General features: G+C 36.2%; 3 protein-coding genes and 1 pseudogene across 4 annotated transcripts; 2 read left to right on the top strand and 2 right to left on the bottom strand.

Annotated features, from left to right (window-relative positions):
- Positions 1-888: 888 nt before the first annotated feature.
- On the top strand, positions 889-4,382 carry LOC117613880 (COBRA-like protein 6). The gene is made up of 6 exons (XM_034342489.1): positions 889-1,249; positions 1,352-1,431; positions 2,666-3,122; positions 3,240-3,393; positions 3,503-3,786; positions 3,893-4,382. Exons 1-6 carry the CDS (start codon positions 1,153-1,155, stop codon positions 4,165-4,167), a joined length of 1,347 nt encoding a protein of 448 aa, XP_034198380.1. The 5' UTR covers positions 889-1,152; the 3' UTR covers positions 4,168-4,382.
- A 708-nt stretch (positions 4,383-5,090) lies between these two features.
- Positions 5,091-11,996, bottom strand: LOC117614374 (uncharacterized protein At4g06598-like). 2 transcript variants are annotated; one of them, XM_034343171.1, is made up of 5 exons: positions 11,613-11,996; positions 9,775-10,513; positions 7,582-7,657; positions 7,342-7,468; positions 5,091-5,807 (listed from the first exon to the last, which is right to left on the bottom strand). In XM_034343171.1, the coding sequence occupies exons 2-5, from the start codon at positions 10,491-10,493 to the stop codon at positions 5,590-5,592; spliced, it is 1,140 nt and encodes a 379-aa protein (XP_034199062.1). In that variant the 5' UTR covers positions 10,494-10,513; positions 11,613-11,996; the 3' UTR covers positions 5,091-5,589. The 2 variants fall into 2 exon arrangements, with proteins under 2 accessions (XP_034199062.1, XP_034199063.1); XM_034343172.1 differs by having other exon boundaries at positions 9,775-10,495; positions 11,613-11,914.
- A 3,460-nt stretch (positions 11,997-15,456) lies between these two features.
- LOC117614448 (magnesium transporter MRS2-4) lies at positions 15,457-21,299 on the bottom strand. Its single transcript, XM_034343263.1, has 4 exons — positions 20,616-21,299; positions 19,790-20,238; positions 16,877-17,158; positions 15,457-16,039 (listed from the first exon to the last, which is right to left on the bottom strand). The coding sequence occupies exons 1-4, from the start codon at positions 20,968-20,970 to the stop codon at positions 15,761-15,763; spliced, it is 1,365 nt and encodes a 454-aa protein (XP_034199154.1). The 5' UTR covers positions 20,971-21,299; the 3' UTR covers positions 15,457-15,760.
- Positions 21,300-21,591: 292 nt separating this feature from the next.
- LOC117620362 lies at positions 21,592-22,548 on the top strand (annotated as a pseudogene).
- Positions 22,549-23,107: the final 559 nt, after the last annotated feature.

Here is a 23,107-nt window from a genome sequence, read left to right as displayed (position 1 = left end):
GGGGTCATCATACCAATTTCGATATGCTATTTTCAGGAATTTGATCAATAATTTATGTGGAAAATATATTAAAGAAATGTGCATGAAAAATGGTACGGAAAACTATAAACAATTTCGAGTACGTTTTCTTTTATGATTTTTGTTTTCATGTGTTCTCTTTCATTTTTCCCTCCTTACCCCCACCCTCCCTACATCCTTCTTCGTTCATTTTTTTTCCTCCATATACTTTTGGATTAATAATCACCGAAAAATGAGTTTTGTGAAAATAATTTGAAACCTCAAGGGGTGTTCGTATAATTTTATGAAACCTCAAGAATTTTGTGAAAACACCGAACACCTTACGGAATATTAGTGTAAATAACTCTTGTATTGTTTGATACCACGGGTAATTAACATTGAAATACCTCACCCAAATAAAAGAAAGGGATGCCCTAAATGTTATTTCCATAATAGATATTTTGTAATTTTTTATGCACATGAAGTGCAAGAAACAAAAATTGGAAAAATACAAGTGAAAAATGGTAATTAAAATGACTAAATCCAAACGGCAGGCCAAATGCCCCGGATGGCATTACGCGTGAGCTTTGAATGTTTACACTCAAAAACCTACTCACTCATGTACAGACTTTTAGACGCATTCTAAGCACCTCTCTCTCTCTCTCTCTCTCTCTCTCTCTCTCTCTCTCTTAATTGCACCCAGATTTGGAAAACACCAGTCTCACCCTCTCTCACAACATTAATTGCAATATAATTACTTAATTTCCTCTTTCGTTTTTTTCCATCTTCTTCTTTTCTTTGTTTTTTTATTATAAAAATTTTGGTAATAACTTTTCTCTCTTTTTGTTTTAGAGCATCTTGTTAGAGACTTCAGAGAGAAAGAGACAGATATATATACATTCATACATAAAACCGGAGCATACAATCGCACACATATTACTTCTTTGTTTTTTTCTATGGGAGTTAATATGTATATATATTTAGTCATAATTTTTGTAGGCAGTGAAGCACATTTGTGTGATCTGTGAGTTTTTTATGCGTTTTTCATTTAAACTGGTTTGTTTTTTATTAAGTGAAAGAAAAATACCAATTAGTGCAGTTTGGAAAGTTTTATTAGAACATTGATCCCAAATTTTGGTGTTTTAATTTGGAGAGATGATGAGCCCCCTCTTTCTGTTTGGTGCTCAAAGATCAAATGCGGTGCTCTTCATCATTTTCATCTCTTCTCTTGTCACCTCCTTCTCATTATCATGTAAGTTCCTCTCTCTCTCTCTCTCTCTCTCTCTCTCTCTCTCTCATTTCTTCAAAGTTCTGGGAAATTTATTAATGGCATAAAAATTTGGTGAAAATGCAGATGGGTATGATTCATTAGATCCTTATGCCAACATAACCATCACTTGGGATTTTCGGCTTCAAACTGGGAGCACATATGATGTAAGTTTTTGTTAATTTCCCCCATCAATCAATTTTGCATTAGTTTTTATTTTTGGTATTAATTCTCAAATAGCCCTCTTACAATTGAATTCTCTATGGAAGAAAACAAACCCAAAATCACTTTCTTATATTACATACAAATTAAAATTAAAAAAAAAAAAAAAAGAAGTTATTATGTGTGTATATGCATGGTGTTTTGCATTCCAAAATGTTTGTTTTGTTCGACGATATGAACCTTCAAACCCTGCCGTACTGTTTTTGCTAATTCTGATTTGGTGGGCGAGGTTCACGTTGAGCTCATCACAATTGGTTCAGAAACCCAATCACTATGCGCCACCTCAGCACACTGAAAAGTAGACCATTTTGTGATGGGACAGAATCGATCTGAGTGTTCTGCATGACTGCCTTCTGTCTACTTTTGATTTTGTCACCTAAATTACCGCCATGCCCCCAGAGGGCCAAAGATTCAATTATTTTAGTTTCTTTTCTGATTTTAGACCGGAAAAGGATATAATGCAAAAACCCAAATCATTTAGATATGGTGTTATTTGACTCGATCACTATTGAATTTGGATCCTCTCTCTCTCTCTCTCTCTCTCTCTCTCTCTCTCTCTCTCTCTCTCTCTATATGTGTTGAAACTTTCGCTTCACATTTTATTTAGGTTTTTTTGAAAGTGAATTTAGGAGATTCATAATTATTTATAGAAAGAAGCACCTCTTCATATAATAGTGATTTTAAGTGATTTTGAGGAAGGATATGCTTTTTTATAAAATCACTCAAAACCACCTAAAATGATATTAGTCTATCTAGAACAACTTCCAAGCCATCCATTTGATAGATCAGTGTCAGTCCATTTAAATTTTATAATCCTTGCCATAAAATGGGATTAACATGTATTCCTTGTTTTTTTTAAAAAAAAATTCTTCAATGAACTAGTATACTTTACTTATTTATTTAGTAAATAATTTAATTTTTATAATATCTTTCTAATAAGTTCATGCACACATTTCAAAAACTGAACTTAGATTACTCAAAGACACTGCATTTTGTTCTTTTGCTCAACCTTAATAAAATTATAAAAAAAACAACAACAAAAACCAACTTTTAGATTGTTGAAACATTGTGGTGTGGTTTAGGCGGATTTAATGAATTTAATTATGAGTTAATTGCAGCTCAGTGTTCATTACAACTGTCAATTTTACATGAATTTTGACTATAATTAATTTATTTCAGATAAAGGTATCAATATACAACTTCCAGCAATTCCGGCATTTGGATCGGCCTGGTTGGAAATTGAGTTGGATATGGCAAGATGATGATCAAGTGATTTGGGACATGTGGGGAGCTGAGGCCATGGAGCAAGGAAACTGCTCCAAGTTCAGGAGCTCACCACAACTTCCTCACTGCTGTAAAAAGCAGCCAGTGATTATTGATTTTTTGCCAGGAGCCCCTTACAACAAGCAGTTCTCCAATTGTTGCAAGGGAGGGGAGCTCTCTTCCATGATCCAAGACTCTTCCAAGTTTCTATCTGCTTTCCAGATGAATGTTGGATTTGGAAAAACCAACAACATTACAGAAGTTATGCCTACCAATTTCACCCTTGGAATTCCTGGTTATACCTGTGGAGACGCATTTCTCGTCTCACCAACTAGGTCTAGTCCCGATGGCCGCCGATGGGTACAAACTCTAGGTGAGTACTGAAAATGAAAGGAGGGATACACAGGGAAGAAGAGTAGCAATAATATGAATGAAGTAAACAATGTTTAATTTTCTGCATAACACATGTTTCCTTGTGGTTTTATTGTAGAGACATGGAATGTGACCTGTATGTACTCCCAGTTCAGAGCATCACCTTCTCCAAAATGCTGTGTTTCCTTGTCTGCATTCTACAATAGTACCATTATTCCTTGCCCGAAATGCAGCTGCGGCTGCCAAGGACTGCCGGGAGCAAAATGCCTAAAGTAACATACATCTCTTGGTCGTCTATTCTTTGATTAAGAGCTTTGCAAATTGACATCATATTTTTGATGATTTGAAGCAATTTGTCTGAAAGTTTTACAAAAACGGCAGGTCTGGTGAAAAATCTCCGCATCTGTTGGAGCTTCCACGAGCGCGGGAGAACGAAGAAGTGCCACCTTTGGTGACTTGTTCACAGCACATGTGCCCGATTCGAGTGCATTGGCATGTGAAGCAAAGCTATAAGGAGTACTGGCGGGTGAAGATTACAATCACTAATCTTAATTTTGTTAAAAACTATTCGTCTTGGAGCTTAGTCGTTCAACACCCCAACTTGAGGAGTGTAACTCAGTTGTTCAGCTTCAACTACCACCCTCTCAATGCGTATGGAAATATAAGTAAGTTCAACAAACCAAAAATCCCCAACGTTTCTTCATCATATGCAAAAACCCTAGCTATCCATTAGGGTAGTTTTAATGAACATTGAGCTGTCTTTTTTTCCAGATGATACAGGGATGTTCTGGGGGATCAAATCGTACAATGACATGTTACTCGCGTCCGGCCAGAGCGGCAATGCTCAATCGGAGATGTTACTGCAGAAAGATCCTGGGATTTTCACTTTCAGGGAAGGATGGACTTTTCCTAGAAGAATTTCCTTTAATGGTGATGAATGTGTCATGCCCCCTCCAGATGAGTACCCTACACTTCCCAACAGTGCAACAACATCAAGACCTTCCTTAGTTTTCTTCTCATTCTTGATCCTTGCATTTGTGTTCTGATTAAAAAAAGTCTGCAAATTGGTGATTTTAGATTCATGATTTAGATTCAATTTTATTTATTTTTAGTGTTGTAGTACTGCAGAAATACTTGAATGTCTTAGTGGTCTTTCTCCCCCGGACGTTTCACTATATATTGACAGTCCAAAGGGAAATGCACAAACTTAAACCAAAACTTGTCATGGATTGAAAAATGGGACATTTCTTTCTCATGGTTTACTGATTTTCTTTTTGTTTTGCCAATGTACCCATTTTTACTACTGAACTCACCATTGCGGCCAAGATGACGGCTAAAAAAAAAGTAGGGGTGCTCTATTTCTCAAGTTTTTCAATTTTGTAATTTTATTGCATAAGATAAAATTTAAGTCCAGCTGTCAAAAACAGTTAATTTCTGTTTCAAAATGGGGAACATGCCATATTTGAGTTGAGTATCACATGCCATATTTGAGTTGAGTATCACACGCTGACGTAGTATATTCGTACCACTATTATTTCTTGCAATGAGCGGAAAGTTGGCGATGCAGCTTTATCATTACGTTATGTATATAATAATCATAATAAGTACATAAATTTCTGGTTGACAATTTCAAATTTCAATGGAAAAATCTTCTGGACACTATTTTCGTGAAGTTTAAATGAAAACGAAAGAGGTAATGATGCATTCGAGGAATTAATACCATTCACAAAATTAGCATCATGGCAAAGCAAATATTAAAATAAGGGGAATTCTATTGAAACCCCCAAATACTCTCTACACCCCCTCCTTTAGAGAGGAAAAACCCAGCAGCCCCCAAAACACCCAATGCCGACGGCAGTCCCCGTGCCCCGTCTCGCGGTCCCTCCCCTATTATATATATAATTATTTTTTCCTCAAATAAAAAGGTGACATGACAAAAATAGAAATCAAAATAAAAAGGTACCAAATGTGCATCCAATCAATTTCTCATCACTGACGAACAAAATCAAACTACAGATTTCATTTGAAACATATGTTACGAGTACACATTTTCCTACCATAATGCATTACAAGTAGTGCACATCCAATTAGCCCAAAAGATCTTTTGTACTATGTTGAAATCTGCAATGGGCAAAAAATGGAACATACAACATTTATGAATCATGATTACGTAAGACATACAATAAAGATTGAAATACCGAACCTGTTTTGAGTTACCACCTCCGGTAAGTCACCTGCCCCAAGTAGAACTACTTTGGCCAATGACTACCAGGTGCACCAATATTAACTTAAACAGAGAAGGGTGATAAACAGTGAAATCAAATTGCACAAAATGAGAAGAGAGAGGACGCCAAGAGTGGAATAGCTCAGCCTTATCCCGCACAAGGGAGGCAACGAACTTGGTCAGGTGTGGCAATATCAATGGGAGAAGAGTAGAGGCAAATGACAGCTCTGGCTACATTACACATCTATATGCGAAGTGTGCCTGTTACAGGGTCACGACCTGCATTTGCATCCTTGTGTTTCAAAGAGAGGTTTGCAAAGTGGGAATCAAGGTCTTTGCTATTAGAGCGTCTATGGCTAGAAGAAGGTTGTTGCTGTTGCTGTTGCTGCTGATGGTGCTGCTGTTGTTGCTGATACAAGGTTCGTAGCCTCCCGATCTCTCTCTCTAATAATTCTTGCTCCACTGAATATTAAAACACATACTTTAGCGACCTTACAAGTACTGAACAACAATCAGAAGGGTTTAAATAAAATGTTCTGCCGATGAAATGGGATATAAGTGAAAACCTTTCAGATACATGAGCTTTTTAAATCTTAACATGTCTCACTGTTTCTTAAAATATGTTTATTGTTACATTGGATAATTTAGAAAGAGCCAATGCATCCACTAGCAAACCCATGCTTCCACGAAGCAGAATAAACATTTTTCCAAAGAGGCTGTAGTATGCAACATTAACATCCACCGTATTCTCAGAAGAAAAAAAAAAAATTACTGTATTCAATAAATCATAAAGAAAAACAATTCAATGCTTCCACGAAGCAGAATAAACATTTTTCCAAAGAGACAGTGTAGTAAGCAACATTAACATCCACCGTATTCTCAGACCCAAAAAAAATCACAGTATTCAAAAACTCATAAAGAAAAACAATTCACCAGCCACAGTTGTTTACTCAAGATCTACCAACCTGCCATATGGCAACCATTACGACAAACGAAGGTACATCTATGTTGTAACTAATAAAGCATATGGTTCTGAATAGTACAGGAACCTTTAAGTGAGGGGGTTCACATCTAAGAAAACAATGATTTGAAACGTCCAGTTTTTAAGTTCTTCAAGCCTTCAAGGATAATCTATGCAAAAAAAAATCTGCCAAATCGGAAATCTTTAACCATTTAAGTACCATCATTACCATCTCATTTTTATCTGACACAATGCATTTGTCTGCACAGTTTAGATGACCAAATAATTTCTGTTAGGGCTTTTTTTGAAGGGATGGCCCTTGAAGAATCTAAAACATAGACAGTTCCAATCATTGAACTGTACAGCGGGGAAGCCCTAGAGAGAATGTTTACATTCATTTTTATATGCAAACATCATGACTTCAAAATTCTCCTTAAAATGTATTATCATTAATCAGATAAAACGTCTGCTAGAAAGCGACTATTATATCATTAGGCCTCATATTGTATTATTTGAATTTCCATCAATCTAGAGGATAATTATAGCTGCAGTTACATCCTATACCAGATAATTAAAGCTGCAAATGTAATAAATAGTTAAGCAGAATCATAACATACCAAGTATCCTGCCTACAATTTTACTTTTAGGCCCCGTTAGGGTGATGTCTTCATTATGTTTGGGATCAGGCCTGTTTACTTGAATTAAAAACTAATTTTGAATTTGTTTCTATCAGGTAGTTTAAAATTGGAAGTCAAAAAGTCTTTTTAGAAAAATTGAACGTATTTTAAGAACATTATTAAGAAAATGGTGAAATATTATCCTGAATACTAACATTTCTTAATGTTATCTAAGTGTCTCCAAATCTTTAGAACATAGATTCCAATCATTCTCAAACTGTCATAGGGTCTACCATGTATTTTGATAAGAGCTTCATCCTTCACATAACTGATTTTATTCCAAACATTTTCTCCTAGACAGATGAAGCAGAAAAATGGACAGATTATCAAAACCTGAACATTCAAGGTAGAAGCTTACAGTATTTGATAAGTTGCTCCTGTGCTATACTTTCTAAGCGCTGCTTGAGGGCTTTGTTCTCCATGCTCAGAATCAGATTCTGCTGGTTGAGAAATTCCAGCTCGGCTGTAACTCCAGACCCTTCTGCCTGTAGAGTAACACATACAAGAACAATATAAATTTTTCATAAAACCACTCAATGTAGTACCAATTCAATCTTAATACTTAAATACAGTACTTCAAGCTTCTGGTGACACTTACCTGTAAAGCCTGTACATTCCTCTCCAGCTCAGCTATGTATTGAAGTTTTCGAACCCGTGAGCGTTGAGCAAATTGCCTGCAGTAAATAGTATTTCAGTCTCCATACGTATAATTTATATTCCATTATGGAAGACACCAATCAAGTTTCTGGAATTATGAACAACTGTTACAAGGAAACTGACATTATAATTTGCAGAATTTCTCAAAGTTATTAATTTGTTTTGATTCCTTGAAACAGTGAACTGCCATATTTTATGTATAAATAATAAAATGACAAATTACGATTTAAATGCATTAGCTTACTGTTGCATCCTCAAAGTAAAGTTTTTGACTCTAAAGATTTTCCGTATTAGCATATTCACATCTCTCAATCTAAACCCTCAAACTTATGGAGACAGCCCCTTAAGTGAATTACTCTTGGGACATGAACAAGCCTAGATTCATGCCTTTAAGAGAAAAAGGACTGTCCTAGTCCGATCCTTCACATTCAACTGTCTTCCTCCCCTTTATTGTTAATATTAAGGAGAGTACAAGATATTAAGCTAAAGGGACGATAAATACTACTTAACATTTAGCTTTTCCTCCTCTAGCTGTAATGTCTTCCCAAATTAAGAGTAATCACTGGTAATTCTTATGTAGTACGTTTAATTTACAATGCTTTACAGCTACTCAGCCCAATACGAGTGGCCGCATACCGGTCAACATCATGCACAATACCAGGTGATCTAAGCTATTGCGCAGCCCAACACTAGTGGCCGGATATTGGTCAACATCATGCATAATACCAAGTGATCTAAACTACTCTGATTCATAATTTACCACTGATGCATATGCATAATAGTAATGACCTAGATTATGGCTTGCAGTTTCAACAAACTAAAGGAATCATCAGGCTCAACTCCGAGGAGCAGGCTGTAGAGCAGAACAATAGGTAGTGCTCAATTATGGGCCCTCTAGATTACCACAGTTGCAGCCTGCACCTTTATACATTATAGAAAGACAGGAAATGCCTCTCTAACTCACAGCTAAGATTAGAAAAGCTATTTCCCTTTTACCATTACCACCTTTCTTCTATCCTTCACCCTCTTCCCAAATTTTGGACTTAAAGCAATAAAGAAGCAAGAACCGCATATTCAAAGGAAATATTAAACAAAAAGAAATGACATGTGATTTTGTTGTAATACAGGTATTGGAATATCTCTAAACGATGTAAGCCTCCTACAAAGCATAAGTACAAAATATTTATTATCTAATAGATGCCACCAGTATTATAAGAAACTAACAGTATAGCTACAGGCATACAATTAAATCTAAGATTTCAAGTAAACCCAGTAGCAATAAACATCATGACAGTACCACTCCAACTTCCTTGTAAAACTGTTAATGTTTTTGACCTGGTCCAGAGCAGGAGTTTTACTAGATTTTCCTACCACCCCCTCAGCCAGAACCCAGATCACATCTCCCAGCTCACAGTATTTTGATTATCCAGTTTTTCATAACTGGAATTCCTAACAAATATGGCGGAACAAAAGACTTAAAATGTCAAAAATAAAAGAAAACTAAGAACAAAACAGGTTTGACATATTGCAATTTAAGACCAGGTTTGTGCATTTACAGCCATTTACATCCTTAAATGCTTCCAATATATTAATGTGATGTGTTTTACTTTGTACGCAAGTTTTATGCATTAATGTATGCTTGTATGGATGCACTTGAAGTTGCACTGTAACAAACTAAATGTGGGAATGCAATCCCTAATCCCCATATGGCACCAAGTTACACACAAGCAACCAAGTACAGCCAATGTATTGTGTACCGGGCGTAGGAGACTATTCATTCCTGTGTCCTTATAACTCCATTGAACCACTTTCCCCTTTTTCTTTGCATTTAATATGCAATTGACTGCATAAGCTTAGCTTAAAGGAACAGTAGTCATACTAATGTTAATGTAAACAACATTCTTTGCATTCTAGCTACAGTTAAGAGTTTTCATAAAGCAGCCACCCATGATTGTGAGAGTGAGATAGAGGGTGGGTGTTTATTTCAACTCGAAAACATATGCAAAAACTGGATAAAGAAAACTAGATGCAGGTCAAAGAGACAACCAAAGATTATGCAAGATTAATATTTCTATGTTACTATGAGGTAAATCAGTATGGGTGTAGAAAAAAATTTTTTTAATCAACTACATACTGTTTAGCGCGTTTTGCATCCGTCTCAGATGCATAAAGCTTAGCATTAGAATTGTCTTTTTTCTCAGAAGAAGCCTTTGGATCATGTGGACCAGATTCAACCGGATCCTGCTTTTCACTTGCAGTAGAAGCAAACCCATCTGCTTCTTGTGGTGTAGATAATGATCCTGAACTCTGAAGAACAATGTTATCCTTGACAGAAGGAAGGCTGCTCATGTTATTTACACTATTCAAAGAAGACTCCCATGCCTTATTCTTCTGCTTCACCAAGTTCAGTTCAGTGTATAATGAAGCATGTCGTAAATCTTTTTGGGGATCAAAGTCGTGAGATCCCCAAGAGGGTGAGGAAATCATATGATGATATTTGTACTCGTCTTGAGCTGCGTAATCAATGTTAGAAGCATTAGATGTATCCACATATGCAAATGAGTCACTTGATGAACGACGATGACCTCCTCTGCGTATTGGTGTGTCCGGCTCATTAAGGAGATCATCAAGCCAAGAAGGTTGTTCCTCTATAAGAAGGCTCTCCGAGGAAGTTCGCTGGTGATGTGCATTTCCCTCTCTAGGCTTCTGAACAGTTTTTGATCCAAATGCAGGACTGAGGACATAATCTGCATAAGACGGGGAAACGCTAGGAAATGGACTTTTCGGAGGAAGCAAAGGATGCTTTCCTGAATACATGAAATTTCTGATATTTGAACTCTTGGAGTTTGCCATCACTGCAGCACAACCAGCCCCTGTCAACCAATATAGTGCAAGATGACGGATAGTAAATTTAATTTATTAAGGAGGGAAAAGTTTGCAAGCACAGTGTTGACAAGCCAAAAGATAGATGGGTCAAGGAAAATAGGAAAAGCAAAATGCAGGTCTTCTTATTTTTAAAAAATTAAGGGGGAAAAAATAAGTAATAACTATAATTATATGCTTCTCAATGCAGACATGAGATAATGCACAGTTACATGAATGGTTACGTTTATGAACATGCCTACTGGAAACACCAAAATAATCAATAACTTAAGGCAGACGAACCCTAAACCTGGACACGCACATGACACAACACACATATCCCAGTCCATGTAGCATATCAATACATTCAATCAACAGCATTCTCACAACTACCCAATTTTATGTGCAGTACGCTGATCATAAAAAATAAAAAAAAATTTAAAAATAAAACAATTTACATAATAGTACATGGATCACTATAATATCTAAACCCAAATTACAACATAAATAAAGTTGCTACCCAACTGGGTTTTCTGTTTCTTTTTCTCCGTGAAATAAAACCAAGTACACTAACACTCTAAATTAATTGGTGGGTTCAGCCACAACACTTACTGTGTTAAAGAAGATGCCACAAATTCCTAATCACTATACGCAACAGACTCAAACCCTCTATTTGTTTAAGGAAACCATGGAAAGAGAGAAGGGGAAGATAAATTTGGAATACCATCTCCCAAACAATTGAGTTGTTAGCCTCAGTTGGTTGAGGCGAAGGCTTCTGTTTTCTCAGCCCCAAATAACGAAAACTTTCCGAGATTCAAATACATCCGCTCATTACCCTTTGCCACAATTTCCCAGCATCCAAACACAAAATGAATCTCACAAATTCCTGAATTGAAAAATAAATAGTGCCCTAGGAAACATTTATATAAAATTTAAAAAGAAGAAAATCAATGATTTGACGAAATGCAGAGAATGTGTACGATTGTCAGCAAAACTAATCAACAACCCCAGCTGATCCGATGAAAACAGAAACAGATGCATGAAACAAAATATTTACTTTGTTTTGAAGAAAGAAAATGAATAGATAAAATAAGATAAAAGATTGATTACCTATATGGAATGAACAATCGAGATCTTGAAATGCAATGATCGAAGAAACAGAGTTTCCTCTGTCCTAGGGTTTCTGTGTGTATCTATGATTCGTTTCCCCTCTTCCCTTCGAAGAAGCCCTCTCTCCTTTCTCTCTCGACTATGTCTTCTGGTTAAGGTATGGGGGTTGGATGGAAAACAAATTCCCAAAATTAAATACATTATTCATCTTTTTACGATTTTTGTTTTTATGTTTTTTTTTTCCTTTCTGAAATTTGATTGTTTTTTCGCACTTTGTTTCCGCGAAGGATCTTTCAATTTTCATATGTCGACAGCCTTTTGTTGTGTCCTTTTTATTCTCCTTTTCCAGTTCATTTTTTTTTTTTGGTACCACTAAATTCTATTCTAGGATTAAAGATGTTAAAATAAATTTTAAATTTTAAAAAATTCATCCGCAAGTTTCTTTTTTTAGAATACGCAAGTTTTCTCTCCTGGTATAAAAGAAAGTTTGGATTGTGTAAAGTGATGGTCAAATAAAAAGAGGGTGACACCAATTAACTATTGATCCGAAAACTAGGTGGGCATAGGTTTGAAATTCAAGCATTCAATGAATATTTGTGTAAATCTTCTTTTCTAAATCGTTTGTACTAATATATATAACATAAATGGAAATTTTATTACCAAAACCCTAAAGAAAATGGGTGACAAAACAAAGTAGATTAAAAGTTGGAAGTACATTAATTTATAGATCAGCGGTCTCATATTTAATCCTATAAATTCATGTGACACTGTTTTATTAGATATATAGACGTGGATGTGACACGTCAACAAACTAATAGAATTCTTAAAGAAATCTAACAATAAGGACTATTTGTGAGTATAGATGTTAACCTTAAAGACTATTAATGACATCAAAAAAACATCAAGAATATAATCTTATAATTTCGTAAATATTATCAACGTTTTGCGATAAAAACTCAAAAAAAAAAAAAAAAAAAAAAAGCTAGCCAATAAAATGTGAGAATCCAAATTCAGCACTTACTGCAAAGTGGTAATATTCTCTTCATTGATAAGTCTTTTTTTATTTTTTAAAATTCAGCAAGTAGGGCTTTAACTTTTCTCTGTGGTGCTTTGCAACTTTATTGCATACAAGCATTTCCCTGTTTTTGCTTTTTCTTATTGCAAACGTAAAGCAGGACAATGTGGAGTGAGTTGTTGACAACGACATTAATGATAAAATAATGGGGTATTGGCACATAGAAATAGAAGAGTGAGATAAGGAAGGCAGTTGGCACATAAAGTGTGCATGAGGGGAGACAGCCAGCCAATTCCTCATTAATAAAGTCTACAACAAGACAACAAAAATCCGTACAATAAAAAATCAGACATGTCCACACATTTTGACCACATTTTGCCTGTGAAATGGTTGGCCTTTGCCCAACTAAATAGGGCTTGCTCTCTCTTTAAGGCTCAATGAATTCCAATGATCATGAAATACAAACTATTAGTTGATAATCTAGTTGTCAAAGTGCTTTCCTTTTATAAACAATAATGCTAGACTTGTTATATTTCTATACGTATACCAATACGATTTCATGTGACAAGTTAAGATGAACATACATGTCTAACCTTACTACATTGTATACTATCTTATGTGGGAAGCCGAGATAGACAACCACATCAGTTAAATTAATTTGAGTCTTTATTCTTTTGATAAGTTTTTAATTAACAAAAAAGAATTAAAATTTGAGATATTTAGTGATATACCCATTTCTAGCACTAATATTATAAATAAACCCTACACAATTGAATTCCTATAAACAAACCCAAAAAAAACCAAAAAAATGATAGCTAGCCTTATTGAATTTAATATTGATTATTAAATTACTTTGATGCCTATTGAGTGCTTTGGGTATTTTTATGAGATTTTGGGGTTGGGCTTGTTTTAAGAAATTGATGGCAGTTTTGTAATTTATAAGAAGTTAAAAGCTTTTTTGTTATGTTGTAAATGGGCTTTGGGTGTGTTTCTAAAGTCCATTTTATATAGGGTATTTTTATAATTTGGGCCCCCATATTGGGTATAATAGTGAATCTCCCTTAAAATTTTACCCAAAAAAGTTAGACCCTTAATACGCTTTCACGTTTGTTCCCTATTGTCACTCTCTCTCTTGAATACATTTGTTTCCCTCTCTCCCTGCTCTCTCTACACTCCATATTCTTTGGTACACAAACACCATATTTTTATACCACATTCATATACCATCTTATGTGGCAAGTTAAAATTGGACAATCATGTCAATTAATATAAGCCAACTATTCTAACATTCAGTGTATTTTTTTGGGATAAATTCTAGGATTGCATTCATAATTCAACCAAAGAGGCCCAATACAAACTAATCTGGTGCACCTCAATTAACAATCACACAGGACAGAAGAAATTTTGGCATGAGCATCCCAAATAAGATTACAAATTTGGAACAATAAAAAATAGATAAAACTTGAAAAAACCAAGTCAGAAAAAAAAAATAAAAAAAAATAAAATCTTACAAAGGAGAGGTGAAACCTCTCGTAATTATATAATTTTTAAATATTTAATCATGTTACTCAAAAACTTATCCCTCTCTTCCAATTTACCTGTTTCCCTCCCATAACTCATTCACCAGAGAAACTTTTAAATTTGCGAAGAAATTAACCACATTTAAACTATTTCTTTTAATATTTCTAATTAATTTCGGTGAGACAGAGAGAATTTTTGGATTAAAGGGGGTATGAGTAAGATTTTTGCCCAGAAAGGAAGGAAGGAAAGAAAAAAGAGCAGTTGCTGGAACCAAAAAAATAAGAGCATGTGGCAGAAACCCAAAAAAGAAGAATAGCATGTTTACAGAGGTCTGGGAGAAGGAAAGTTTGCCGATAGCTAAGATTTGGGGCAGGGGAGACGTGCAGATAAAGGAAGGAGGAGGGAAAAAAAAAAAAAAAAAACCTACAGACGTTAAGTAAGTTAGAGTTTAGTCAAGTTAGGGCTTTTTTTATTATTTTTAATTATGAGTAAATTGGGTTTTTATTTTAAAGATGATTTACATTTCTTTATATTAAATTTTAATGAGATGACATGTAGAGAACGAAAGTCAAGCAAATCATTACTGATTAGTTGCTTTTCATGTATTTATATCATAAAGAGCTGGTATAAAGTTTAAATAGTTATATCCTCTATATATTGTCATATTATTTTATCAAGCTACAATATAATTGACAATTGTTAATTGAGTGATCAACATGTTCCAAATTCGAGTGATTTTTTATTTTTTATTTGGTACAGAAATGATCTTTGAATGAATACCTAACGATAGAAGGTTTGGATAATTGAAATACAATTCATAATGGGCCCACAAGAGTGTACTTCAAATAAGCTCAGTTTAGAGATCTCTTAATTTAAGCTCTCTGCCATTGCATTTCAGTAGTATATAACTTATTCTTTATTTTTGAGATAGAGCGATTAACAAATCTAGGGGATTAGGAGGAGGAGTGCACACAAGGAGATTCGAACTGGTGCCATGGGGTTTGCAAACAAACACCTCTAGGTAAACACCCATTGGCATTACATTTATTCTAATTGTTTAACTGTAGGTAATATACAAGGGTGTTGTAGCTGAAGTGGTTAAGAGCATTTACCCATGATGTCCTAAATTCGATTCTCCCCTCTCCAAAATCACATGTATTAAAAAATAAAACTATAGGTAATATGAATTATTTAAACATAGAAATCTAACTGTTCTTTAGAATTAAATTTTTATTTACAAAAATAACATTTTGAATTAAAAAATTAAAAACTAGAACTCAAATTAACCAAAAACTAAAAGCAGAGACATTATTACTAAACGAGGCCTTATGTATTGATGACATGTGAAAATACATTTATCCGTCTGCCATATTATACAACTGTACACCGACAAATACCTACTTGCCATATAATTTCAAAAGAAAACTGAACGATGTTACAGCAGTTTGTCATATTAAGTCATGAAATCCCTAAAATGTTTCACCTAAAATGTATCACAAGCAATTCTTTGCTGGCCCTACATTTCAGCATATACTTCAAACGCTTCCCGTTAGTAGGGTTCTTGAATAAGTGTGCGAATCTAGTATTATCTACAGAAGATGACATAGTGGACTCATGAACCAAGCAGCTTCTTCCATCTGGCATACCCAAAGATAACAAAGAAGAGCAACACACAAAATGCCGTAATGCCTCCGACAAAGGGCTCAAATACCCCATTCATTTCGTATAATACACAGGGGATGTTCATACCAAAGATCCCAGATATCAAGGTTTCTACTGCTACAGCAAATGATGCAATGGTCAACGTCAACTGGAGCTGAATGAGTTCGTTTCGCTGGTTGTCGAGTTGAATGTTGACATAGTCCTCTGTGTCGTCGATATACTCCCGTACCTACATCCAACGAACACGATAAGAACATGAGGAAGTTTTGAGAGAATAATACAATTACTATGCCCAGTTTGTACATTTCAATTCTCTTCCAATTTACCATTTAGCTGAAATGAAAAAGGTAAATGGTCATCCACTAGTATTTAACCTGCCATTTCCAATTTAAGGATCCATTAGATTCAGCCAAAGGAACAAAAAGATCCATTGGGTTCAGCCGAACGAACCATAGACCGTGTCTTTCACCTTAAAAATCAGTTTTTAGCTTCAACTATCACATCTTTGAACATGACTAAATTACATTATGAGACAGGTCTTGTACTACCATTTAAAAAAAAAAATGTGCCAGACAGAGAGCATCATCAAAGTCAAGAAGCCAATGCCATAGCTAGCTATTATCAAGTGATGGATAGGATAATTAATAGAAAGATCTAACTAGACTGATCAATCTTTACAGTCAATAATTCCTCCCTAATTTCAAAACTGGTTTCAAAATTAAAGTTTTCGTATACCAGTGTTAGTTAAATTAATGCCGACTGGGAATCTGCAAAGGTCTGAAGCCTCCAAATTATTCCAGAGCAAGTGCAACCACAGAACTTCTTACGGAAAACTGTGCAACATATAAATAATCCTACCTAAATTCAGTTATATGAAACTGAATCAAACGTGAAAACTGCAAAGGTCAACCTAATGTTGATAACTGATCCCTAAAACTGTTTATAAAGGGTTACCTTATCCATAATCAGGTCCTAGGAGAGCATTTTCAGAAACTGAAATTTAAAGTCAAGTTCCAAGTCGAGCCAGAAATTGAAATTAAACTAAGTCAGTACAAATGCCACTTACAGACAATATCTTGTTACGGGTTCCATCTAGTTGCATAAAATATGCCTCAAGAAGCATCTCTAGATCCTCTACATCATCATAATCCATATTGTTGCTAGTTACCAAGCTCCCGCTTTTGTTAGAACTAAGACGACGAAGATGGGGTGCGGTGTTGCTGATGCTAATGGAGGCAGAACGGCCCAAAAAAGCCTCAGATTGTTGATTCTGAATCCATTTCCTTGTCAAATATAATTGCGCCATATCTTCATTGTCATCCAACAAATGCTCAATTTCATCCCTCACCTGACATCAGATTGATACATGCTTCATGTCCAAAAAGAAAATAGTTATAGATATTAAATAGTAGCATACAGATGATACATGTGTATTCTATCAAATAGTAAAGAGTACCAACTTCTCAATTCCGACTGCATTTTTTCAGTAAAGACTTCTGCATGCATTAATAACTCAATGAGGAAAAAGGGAATAATGGTCAAGATTAAATGAAAGTTTTCCCTTTGGGGACCTCTGGGGACATCTGGTAAAATTGGGTAGAGCAAATGACATTTGTGCAAGGCAAGGAATATTTTTATTTTTATTTTTAAAAAGTAACCACCATTTACGAAAAGTATACATGCTACAATCCAAACAAGAAAAAATGGAGTTCTGCAGAAAAAACATCCTAGTGGAAGAAAACCTCCTAAGGATAAGAGACAGAGAGGTAAAGAGAGCCGAAAAGGCTCTTTTGATTATAGTCCAGCATAATATTGAAATAGGTAAACCCTCTATCTGACACAATGAGAAATATCCAAATCACATGCACCTAAAAAATTATCCATCTCCAAAATCCACTTATAACAGGAAACCATCAAGCTGCCATGAGAAAGGTACATCTTTCAGTTATACATAGCCCCAGCCTCTTCCCTAGCAATAGTGACAACAGTTATGTTTATTTATTTTTTGGTCGGGCTTAAGTTTAATTTTAGGGAGCTGATTTTCCCACTCCCTTTTTCTCTACTTACACTCCCTTTTATTTTTTAATATTTTTTAATTAATTTTATTTTTTTTGTTCTTTTTATTTCCTATTCTACCCTCACCACCTAAACCCTTTTGATAAAAATACTCAAAACCCCCCACGCCTCCACCCCTCATATTCTTCTGCCCCACTGCACCACCGCCCAGCCCCCTTCCTAATCTCCACCCATGGGAGGACCCACAAAGGCTAAATCTGGCCTCCCTCATCCCCGTGCCCCCAGCTTCATCATCACTGCAAACAAACCACAAGAATCGCAGTGACCACCCATGCCTCAACCTGCACAACCAAATCGTATCACAGCGTTAACACTCACAAAATCGAATTCGCCCCCTCTTTCCCAGCACCTCATTAAGTCGAACTCGCCCCTATTTCAAAAACCTAATTCTCTACTCTCTATGCAAATTTAAAAACAAAAAATTGAAAAGAGGGAATGGATTCAATCCAGTACAATAATTTTCCCTTTGTGCCTTAACTTGTATTTGGTTAGAGAGTGAAATAGGGCTGATGGGATCTGGCTGGGGGTGGTGGTGGACATCGAAGAGGAACATGAGCTTTGGAGAGGTTGTGGTGAGCTTTTGTTGTTGGGGGTGGGCATGTGGGTGGGGGAAGAAGGAAAGACATAACACAGAGGGAGACGAGGTGGGTGGTGGGTTATGTGTGGTTAGCTTGAGAGAGAAAGATCAAAGATCATTTGCTTAATATTACAGGAGCTGAAATTAAATTCACAAATTTTCTATTTTGTTTTTTATTTTCTGTTAACTTCTTAATTTCAATTATCAAAAAATCTTAATTCAGTAAGGATAGAATAGGAAAGAGAAAGAATAAAAAAGAACAAAATTAATTAAAAAATATTAAAAAATAAAAGGGAGTGTAAGTGGAGAAAAGGGGAGTGGGAAAATCAGCTCCCTAATTTTATTATAAAGAAAATGAAACAATCTATGGGAATATTGGGTTTGCCACCTCATCAAGTAGAAACATTGATGACCAATATAGTAAAGCTCAAACTCTGATGTCATTCACTTCATATCCATGAGACCAGGCAGGAAGCATGTTAAGAAAATAAATCTCATCACAAATTTATCTATTATTGCCCAGAACATGAGCCACCCTCTTAAAACTTATTCAAACCTGCATGTTACTCATCCATAAGAGCATTAGAAAATGGAATTATGACGTCTTTAACGTCGTAATTTCAATTTCCTAAGTGGATATATATTACAGGTACATTATACTTAGGCTAAGGTGTTATTTAAAGTTTGGGATTTAGAAGCCAGAAGCCTTAGCCAATTTCATACGGCTTGAATGCGGGAGAGGCCATGAAGAGAAAAAATTGTATTCCGACCTCACTACAATTACGAAACAAAGACCAAGGTAACTAAATGAAATCAGATTCCATAATAATGGCTATTCAGTGTACCAAACAACCACAACATTAATGCCGAGACAACCAACTAGAGTGACTAGGAAGGCAAAAGTTTATGCTGAATGAATCTATAGGTGCTTTTATTAGTCAATTGAATGCATTTTAAGATAGCCCCTACTACCAACAAGAAGCTAACTTTGACACATTGATGCATCTAGGGTGTTCAACTCCTAATTCACGAAACATGTTTGATGCAGATTGTGCAAAGACACTTCCTTAGGGTTTATTTATGTCAATTTGAGATTTACTGCTTTATGTTGATATTCACAGTTTTGTATTATTTAGGGCATCAATGCTCCAGGAAGCTTTTGAGTTATCAAAACAAATCAAAATATCACAAGGATTATGACTCGACAAACATCTTGACTCCAAGATGGGTCAGATTATTGATGTGAGACATATGATAAATGACATGCAGATCATCTGGACAAATATAATAAAGAGATCCTCGTTAAGAACGATTAAGCAAGCATACCTTCTGTACACGGGCAAGCAAACGGGTAAGATTGCTTTTCAAACTCCGCACAAGTTCAAGGTTCTTGGTGCTAACATTTCTGGCAAGTTCATCCAACACAGGGTAAGCTTCTCTCTCAAGGTCTGCCACACTTGAATCCAAGAATGTACAGACAACTTCTAATGCAATCTCCAGAACCTGAAACTCAAACGGGAGATCACACTGCAAACCTTCAGTGGCCTCTGGAACAGGTAACCATTGCCTTCCTGTTGAAACATCCATTCCATTATCTTGTTCATCAAGTGGACTTGCTTCTTCAATCCTGGATTGGCTTTTCTGAGGAATCTGTTGCCTTAGCTGATCCGCAAATGGAAGAACCTCCTGCCTAAGAGGATCAAGCAACAGAACCTCTTCAGCTGTAACTATAGCCTTTATAAACTCTAAATTAACCACCATGGCCTTCTCCCTAGCTGCAATTGAAATGAGGAAAACATAATTATCAGGCGCTAAAACTTTTGTCACGATCATGGTGTACATGTAGTCCAACAATCCGAAGGTCCTAAGCGGTAACTTCAAATGTACGAGTAGGCTGCTTAACTATCCACTTGCACAAAGCATTCCTGGCAACACCCTAAAACTACAACTCCACAACCAAGTTAATGGTGGAAGACCCAAACAAAAACAGGACAAGGAAAACCAACTAATACAAATTGCATTCTGAACCCAGAATCTCAATCTCCTAAAAGACACCTAATGTAGCATAAATTCATAAAATTTCGAAAACCCAGAACACAATTAACAAAACAAACAACTTAATTGATTCAATAGAAATAAACTGGAGAAGTACCAAGGATGCTGGAGGAATGGGAGAAGACAGGGCCAAGAATCCTCAGGTCTCGGGCGGGAATGGCAGCGCGTCGAATGATAGCGTTCTTGTCGCACTCGACGAGCTCTGATCCGCCGAAGATGTCAAATCGCATCCAGAGCCTGGCTCCTCCGGCCTTCTTCTTCCCCTTCACGGCAGCAGCACCACCCGCCACCACACCCAGATTATTATTATAATTGGCATCGTTATTGTTTGTTGGCGGAGATCTCATCGGCTGCGGCGGCGAGGGGAAAGGGGAAGGTGGGGGGCCAATGAACTTCTTGGGGCGGCGTTTGCTGCTACTGCTTCGCTTGAAAGAGAAAGGGCCCTTCCCCATTGTTGATTGTGGCTGGTTTTCTGGTAATTTCTTCTTCTTCTCTGTTCTTTTTCTTCTTCCTGGGTTGGTGTGTGAGTGCGTGGGGTGTGAAGTTTGGTTTTATGAATGGGAGTTTGGAGGGCAGTGAGTGATGGATGGGCAGAAACTAGCGATAATCGAACATCTTCTGCTCCGACTCCGCCTCATCCTCCCCTGCCGCTTCTTTCACTTTCTCTCTCTCTCTCTCTCTCTCAACACACTAGTTCTGTTTTTATTATTATTTTTTGGTTACAAGGAGGGCCGAAGCCCAATGTTTTTTTTTATTTTTGAATTGAACATTGGACAACTCTATCACATGAAAAGTGGGGTTGACGGATTTTTCGGGACTTTGAGCCCTTTTTTTTTTTTTTTATTGCCGTTGCCCTATTGGCCCTGAGCCAAAACTGGGCCCGCTAATAGTCCTCTTTATATTGGAAGGGAAGGAAGGAACTGATTCACACAGAAATCACAAAAGCCCTAGCCCACATCTCTCCAAGAAACTCATTCAATAATCCATTATCTGCTACTCACAGTCCCAGAGAAACGTCCATTCCAAGAAACCAAGAAATATTTCATCTTTAACAAACCTACACATACTTATATATGGCACCCTGTGAGTATGTTGATGTTCCAATTCGATTTAAGTTATTGAGGTATTATCTTCTTAACAAGGTTTCTGGCACACCATTTAAGTATAGCAACGTTGTGCCAGAGTTCAATCTTTATGGTAAGAAAGAGCCATGGGATATATGGAATGATTTCGGTGGACAAAACTTAGAAAAGGGTGAAGACCTCTACTTCTTCACTAAAAATAATACGCCTTTAGGTCTGTGTAAGAGGTTTCGTTATGAGAATGAGAAATCTGATCAACATGGCTGCTGGATTATGCACGAGTACAGCCTGCACCCTTCATTGGTGAAGCCCCAGTCAAATTCAAACACTTGTGGGGGTGATGGTAAATACGTGCTGTGTCGAATTAGAAAGAATGACAGAAAGATTCTACACCAATTTCTGAGGCTTCAGAGGTTACAAATCATTATAAGCAGCAGCCGGAGCAGACTACCACTACTCGTACCGGTGCGAATGGTTACTTGACAATGGATCAGCCACACTACTGTCTTGCAGATTACCCAACAACTATGGCCTCTGCATCAGACTATGGCTTTGAGCTAATTAGTGACACTGTTCATCAGCCAACACAAGGTTTTAATTATGACCTCAGCCAATTTCTAGATGCTAATGATGTTGATGCCTTGATGAAGGATCTCTCAAATTTGGATAACATCCAACCACTTACAGCACAACCATTGGGAGGAGGATCACATCCATATCCATGCATAATCCAGGAGTCTGCAGTATTGATGAAGACTCGGGCAATATTAATATTGGATTTGTTGGATATCATCAGAAGATCAAACAGGTGGTGAACTTGGTACTGAAAATGCTCAACTCAATGTGTCAGGCTTCCCGGTTCACGATGATGAGATGCTTGATTTTCTGAACCGTGCTAGTTTTGATGATCTGGTGGACATGATCCAGTTTGATGATGATGATGATTAACTGCAAGCTTGCACAACGTCACAGTCAGTTACGAGAATGAAGAGCACTACCACTGCTGCTACTTGCTAGTGATGTGAAGATGTAGATTGAAAATGTCCACGTTTGTGAGATCAATACAATACTGTTTTTTTTTGCTGCATGTATCTTGTCTTTGCTTATTTGTTTCCATATTTGGTTGAAAATTGTGTTGTTTGTGTCTACAAGAAATGGATGAATTGACAACTTAGGAGATCTCCAGCATCTTTTTCCTCATTGTTTTGTGGATGTCCTGCTTTTTGTTGCTCTCATCACATCAACCCTATTATTTTTCCTTCTCACTTTGATACTAAACACTATAATTGACGACTGTGGATATATAAAATTCTTGTTAAAACAGTGGAGTTCTAAACAAAGGGATGGTACACCGAGCATACAACTTTTTAATTTTTATTTTTAAAAGCCGATTTTATTCAAAAAGTATTATAAGATGTGCAACGAATAATCAAAATACCTATGACTATACAAAGCATATACTAGCGTATTTGTATTTGGCGTCCTGTATACAGTGTGTCAAATTTCA

The sequence above is a fragment of the Prunus dulcis genome, chromosome 1 (assembly GCF_902201215.1).
Source record: "Prunus dulcis chromosome 1, ALMONDv2, whole genome shotgun sequence".
NCBI lineage: Eukaryota > Viridiplantae > Streptophyta > Magnoliopsida > Rosales > Rosaceae > Prunus > Prunus dulcis.
Note: the sequence above shows the minus strand (reverse complement) of the source record. Positions and strands in the feature narration are given on the sequence as shown.